Source organism: Populus euphratica, unplaced genomic scaffold (assembly GCF_000495115.2).
Source record: "Populus euphratica unplaced genomic scaffold, PopEup_1.0 scaffold73.1, whole genome shotgun sequence".
NCBI lineage: Eukaryota > Viridiplantae > Streptophyta > Magnoliopsida > Malpighiales > Salicaceae > Populus > Populus euphratica.
This window is the reverse complement of record NW_011499895.1, coordinates 513490-520341: the sequence shown is the minus strand read 5'-3', so window position 1 is coordinate 520341 and position 6852 is coordinate 513490. Positions and strand designations below refer to the sequence as shown.

The 6852-nt window shown below is 32.3% G+C and overlaps 1 protein-coding gene across 1 annotated transcript; it reads left to right on the top strand.

The window, feature by feature from the left end:
* The first annotated feature begins 3268 nt into the window (after window positions 1-3268).
* LOC105131906 (uncharacterized) lies at window positions 3269-6852 on the top strand. The gene is made up of 7 exons (XM_011035101.1): window positions 3269-3790; window positions 4094-4135; window positions 4690-4772; window positions 4880-4981; window positions 5095-5309; window positions 6052-6146; window positions 6226-6852. The coding sequence occupies exons 1-7, from the start codon at window positions 3649-3651 to the stop codon at window positions 6492-6494; spliced, it is 948 nt and encodes a 315-aa protein (XP_011033403.1). The 5' UTR covers window positions 3269-3648; the 3' UTR covers window positions 6495-6852.

Sequence of the window (6852 nt, the reverse complement as noted above, 5' to 3'; positions counted from 1 at the left end):
ATTTGATGACTAATTGATGAGTGGGTGGCCAACTCTTGACTTGATGACAATCCATATCTTCTCTTGTCTGCCTAAAATATCATTGATAATGTCAAAATTAGAACCATTTGAAAACATGAAAGTTGTAGAAAATTGTCTCAACTTTCCAGAAAAAAATAATAATGGTAATTTGGGCTTCTAAAACTTCAGATATGAGCCAAACACTGAACAATGCTCGGGCTGCAAGACAAATTCAGACTTCTTTATTGTTGCTACAATTTGGACTTGAAAATGACCTTTTTAAATCTTGGGCTCTATACGAAAGTTGTAGGCTTATATCTTATCCATATAAAGTAGACCTAAATCTGAGATCTATAGCTCCAGATATGACCTAATTACCAAATAGTATTCTGGTTTGGATTGCACCAACATCTTTTTTCTAAGTTTGACCATCTCTTTGTCCTTTCAATTTTAGTTCTTAAACTCATCAATCAATTCTTTCATTTATATGATAAAATATACTTTTAAGTATTAATCAAGAAACAAATATAGTCTCAATCATACCCTAACCAACACCATTGTAACTATTATTACAACTTGAATTACAACATCCATAACACCCCTGTCAACACCCCTTATATCCTTGCTAACACCCCTTTTATTATTAACACCACTCAAACCCATTTGAACACCATTTGAACTTCCAGCACCATATCTATAATGAATGTCTGCATCCTTCATTCACTACATGAATAATCTTTTTTTTTAAATCAATAAAAAATTTTGTTTAGTTACCAAAAACTTAATATTCAATTGAAGTGGTTGTCATAATTCATATTTGTATAAACTTTTCAATAGGCCTATCTAGTAATTTTTTACCATTTGGTGTAGTATATATTTTTTAACATGTAGTTTTGGCATATATGTTATGAAACCTAGATATAAGTTCCAATATTAATCTTTTCTAGTAACAAAACAATTGGTGTACTTCCATATTTTCCAACATAAATATTAAATGACTTGGTCAAATTGTTTGTTATATTTTCAATCTTTATCCTACTATCAAATAAATGTCTATACCATGTTTTGGTATTAATATTATTCAACCAACCTAGAGTTGCTTTGTCAACATCATTGATATCTTAAAAAAAAAACTTATATTAAAGATTTATGTAAGGTTTCGTTGATTTCTAAAATTTAATTTTCTTCTCCAAACCTTGAAATTATTTATTATTTAAATTGGTATAGATATACCTTACATAGTGTCTATGAGTAGCTTTAAAGAATATTTCAACCATTTCTTTAGGTAGACTCTATAAGAAAAAAAAAAAAAAATAGGCATTATATAAAAGAGGAAAACATTACAAATATAGTAAGATGTTTAAATAATAATATATCTTTTTTATATCAGATATAATGCAAAAATATCTTTGATGTACTCTATTTTTTATCGAATCATACAAGATATATAAAAACCATATTCAGGTGTCGTTTTCTACCTCCATGATGATATAAACAAAGGAAAAGGTCCATCGTTGCCACCCAATCCCACAACTAATAACAAGAGTCCTTTATATGGACCTTTTATATAGCATATAACAACGCTAATAAAAGGTTTACAACTATTCACAAACCTTATATTCTAAGTTCTCAAACATACATACTTTTTAAAATTTTCTTAAAAATAACCTTTTGAATTGAAGTTAAGGTCATAACTTAAAAAGATATCAGAACATAGGTTATACTTATTCAACATATATATATATATATATATATATATATATATATGACTTCAATAATAATAACAATAACAATAAAAGATCTATAGCCATTTATAAACCCTTTCATATAAACTTTCAAAAATATATATACTTTATGAAACTTTCTTGGTGAATGACCTTTAAATTGAAGTTAGGATTATACCACAAAAAAAAAACCTGAGTTATACTCCTTTAATAACATGTATGTTTGAAAGCTTATAAGAAAGAGTTTATGAATAGCTGTAGACTTTTCATTATCATTAAAGTCATAAAGAGGCTTCTTATATATATATATATATATATATATATATATATAGTCTTTGAAATTAGTTATTATAACTCCCTTCCACAAACTCATTTGTCTTTGACCTAGCCCTTTAAAGTCATATTGGATGTGGTTTAATGCCATATTTTTCTTATAAAATTGTATTAAGTTCTTTATTAGATATGTTTGGATTAACACTACAAACTAGTAGTATTATTTTTGCAATCCAAGTAGAATTGATAGCTTTTATAATGGAAAACCTAGTATAATTGTGCTTATCTCTCATAGTACTAACCATGAAAATATTGCTCTCAGGAACAAGTGAAACATAAATCCTCCACTCATAACCAATATATGTATATGTTGTTGTAACCTTCTTTTTTTAACTAAGGTATCTCTTCACATGATGTCCATCATTTACATTCTTTCCATTACAAACAATAACCTATCATGACAAGCAATAATAAATGATATCTTATATCTTTCCATTACAAACAATATAAACTTAATTATAGATTTTTTTATTAGTAACCCTAATTTACAGACCTATCCAGCAATCATACATGGTAAACCTTTAATTTTAAACATTAGGGTTACTATTTGATTAAATTGAGGTTTTCATGATTTTTTGATAACAATCATAATTAGTATAAATATACCTAAAATATATGTAGAACAATCCAATTTATTGATTATCAAGCAACAATTCAATTTTCTAGGGTTTTTAGAGCTTCACGATTATGTTTGAATTAATTAAAAACTATTCAATTGTGTTGTTAAATCAAGTATATATTTATAATATTTTAACTATTATCCACTAATTTAACATAAAATAAACCCACAGGCATGCCATGTAAAATCGAGATTTTTTTAAACAACTTATCTCTATAATTATCCATTGTTTCTAATAAAAAAAGTTGAATAAAAAAAATTAATGAGGGGTTTTTAGTTTTTGATACCTGAATGAAGAGATGAAGTGTAAAAAATAAAGTTTTTGCTTTAGGTTTAATGTTAATGTATCATGTTTTGAGAGAAAACAATTTAATTTTAGGAGAGGAAAACAAAGTTTGTGTGAAACCATATAAATTTAAATATATTATATACAAGAACAAAAATATATTTTCATCTAATTTGAGATTTTTAATTTATCATGGAGAGAGTGTAATTTCCTAGTTCTTGGAGGGACAGTGAAAAACAGCTAAAGCATGTAAGGTTTTTCTTTTTTTTAATTATTAAAAAAAAAAAAAAGAAAAACTGGGAATGAGCACATTTCCTCGTGTAACCAGGAAAACGAATGCTTTTGAGGCAAAGTGTCGTCGCTGTTTCCTCTGCTTTCACATTTGCTCAGAAAAAAAAAAAAAAAAGAGTACCAACTCCCCCCAAAAAGAAAAAGAAAAAGAAAAAAACTGAACAGCTCTGAATCCAATCAATAAAAGCCTACAAAGCCTGATCTCACTTCACAAGAATGGAATATACCATTGCTTGTTATGAGCTGTTTCGCTTTTCTCTTATATTTTTTCTTGGCAAATCCTATGATTTATAACACCATGTAATGCTTGTTGAAATTTCAAAAAAAGATACACGCAACAAGAACGAAGAACGAAGAGCTAGTTTTTATTTAATGAAAAAAAGAGAAAAAAAAATATGAGTGTTTCTTTGACTGTGATGACCTTTAATCTTCATGAAGATCAGGCTGAAGATAGTCCAAATTCATGGGAGAAGCGGAAGGATTTGTGTATTAGTGTCATCACTAACTACTCTCCTATGATTCTTTGTACTGAACAAGGTTTGCTGCTTCTCTTTTTTACACATCTGCTTGTGTGTGATCTTGTTTCTGGTTGTGTTTTCTGTGGATAAGATGTTCTGGTATCTTTCAGTTCTGTTTGGGACATGGGATTTTGTTCTTTTGAGTTCTAGTCGAGTTGTGTGTGTGTGTGTGTCCGGGTTGTATTGTGGTGGTTTCTTTGACTTGGGCTTCATGTATTTATTTCACCTTGTCGATCTGATTGTGTTTCAAATGGAATTTGAATGGTTTCCTATTGGTATATCTTACTGTTCATTCTGCCTGTCATTTTGTGTATGGATTTAGGTGTGAAAACGCAGTTGGATTATCTTCAGCAGTGCTTGCCAGGTAATTTTTCTCTGATGGTTTAATCACGTGGCTTCTAACCTTACGCAGTATTAATTGAGAAGTTGTTAGTGCGAATTTCTTTTCTCAATGCTGCTATGTTATTTGATGCGTTTATAGCTGCTATTGTAATCATCATATTCATTGGAAATACCCAAGACAATGTGGAGATATTCGATCTTCATGTAGCAGCAAATTGCCTAGCTATGCCACTTGGTTCTGTGACATTTACGAAGGCCATATGATTAAATTGGTCTATATTCCTGATGCATTAGCATTTGGCAGGATAGATAACACGTTGAGCTGCCAAAGTAATACAAATCTTATAATTTTGATTTCTTAAATAGAACCATGGTCCTGAGGGCTTATGTAGGACCATCACCAATAAAATATGGAAGGAATAAGTTCTAACATGCCTGTGTTACTCTTTTTACATGTTTCTGCTTTTCACAGTGTTGTGTTTTGGCATTCAAATGCATGCAGTGGTCAAAACTCTCTTGTTTTCAGCTAACCAGAAAACCGTTCACATCTTTGGGTTTATTATAAACATCTATTAGGTTATGGTCAATTTGGGATATCAAGAAAAGGTTCTCAAGATGCTTCAGATGAGCACTGCACTATCTTCTATGACAAGGAAAAAGTATGAAATGACTTACTCTTCAATCTGGTTGAGATTTCCAATTTTGTTTTGTCTGAGATATTGATGGAATTTGGCTACTTGTCATGCCCTTTTCTTGTTGAATGAAGGTAGAGCTACTAGAAGGTGGAACTTTTTGGCTATCAGAGTCGCCTTCTGTCCCAGGAAGCATGTCATGGGGTGCTGCAGCTCCATGCATTGCAACATGGGCTATATCCTTCCCCATATTAGTTTTGTCAATTTTACATTGTTTATCTGCCAAGTCCCTTTATTTTTATTTGGACTTTAGAAAGTGTCTTGCCATGTTTCTTTGACATGATGTCACACATTCCAATTGAAAGGGGTTGAGCCCCCAGGATTTTCATTTCAAATAGTGAATACGAACATGGATGAGTTCAGTCCTCGTGCACGTAGACGGAGTGCTTTACTCACGTGGCAACACATTGCATCCTTACCTCCCAGCTTACCAGTTGTGTACTGTGGAGGATTTAACACACAGAAGGAATCGACTACAGGACGTTTTCTTCTTGGTAGATCAAGGTATCTTCATTACATAGACGTTTGGCATTTTTAAGTTGTAATTTGCCCATGTTTGGTTATTGCATTATATCAATATGAGGAATCCATGGTCATGTTCTAAGTTTGAAACTTCCTTCTTGTAGATACAATTAGTAATAATCAATTTTCTGAACCAAAGAAATAGTTGTTTTTTCCCCAGATGCTTGTGCTTACAAAACTGTTAATTGACTTCTTTTCAGAAATGAAGGATTAAGACCTTTTGATAGTTCCTTTCTGAACGACCTTGATTTTTATGCAGAGACAGGAATAGATTACCCAATGCTCGTATATTTCCTGTATAATATGAATGGTAATTTCAATTCAGCCCCCCCTTCAGTTCTAAAACTCTTCTAACTGTCCAGTAATCTGTAGCATTGTCAGGTTGATGATCACATGGTTTTTGTGCATCACAATTGCTACTGATTACGAAATGTTGCTATTGTTGCTATTCAACTCTGTTTATCTGCAATGAAATTGAAGTTAACAAGGAAATATTTGATAATGCTGGGCGGAAGTTGTTGCATAGTGGTCTATAACAGTGCAATTGATGAAATGCCTAATTTGAGAATTAAGGCTTCCATTACCAGGTTATGTAGTAAGCAATGCTCCGGGAAGTGAGGAAAGTCATTTCTCTTTATCTTGTGAAACGTTGCTCAAGGATTTATGAGCATTTCACTTTCCTTCTTAATAACTGTTCAGGGATTGATTCAGTTTTCCTCTGCAGAGAGCATGGTGTTGTGGGAGATATGAGGGATACATGGCCCAATGCTCGAGTGAGGAAAAACCATTCCCTCATACACACTTATCACGGTTTCAAAGGTATCAGCTTACCACTTGTTTTTAATGATCATTCACTATGGTATAATCCTGTCCCAACTCAATTATTCGGTATTGTCAGGTGACAAGCAAGGAGCTCTTGAATTCTTCAAGTTGATCTTGAGGGCACTCTGCCTCTGCTGGGACCGTCAAACACAGGACCTGCATGTAGATTGGATTCTTTTCAGGGGTAGATCTTTGATTCCTGTCCTTTGCGAAGTGGTGAATGATAATATAGACGGGCATTATCCTTCATCACACTACCCTATATTTGCCGAGTTTATGCTTCCTCGTTCTGTGAGACTGCTTGAACCACCTCCTACTCAAGAAGAAAATCCAGTTGCTGTCTGATTTGAAGTTAACCATTTTGCTCCTCTTCCTCGTTGTTCTTTCCAATTAAACACTAAGAGTATCGACTATCATTCATTGATTCCAGTGAGAATTTAGTTACCTATATCAAGCACAACATTTCTTTTTTCTGGCCATACCGGGATATTCCAGTGATTTTCTTTTTATTGTATCCAAAAGCCACTGTACTTTTTTCGTGTGAGGATGATTTATTTACAGTCCTTTGCATGGAACAGCTACTTTCTCCACACTAGCCATTCCAAAAGGTGGGGAAAAGAACTGTCAAGTTAGCACATACTGAGATGATCAGTTTCTGTCACATTTTTCTTTTCTGTAATTGCAAGCGCGAAACTTCAAGTCA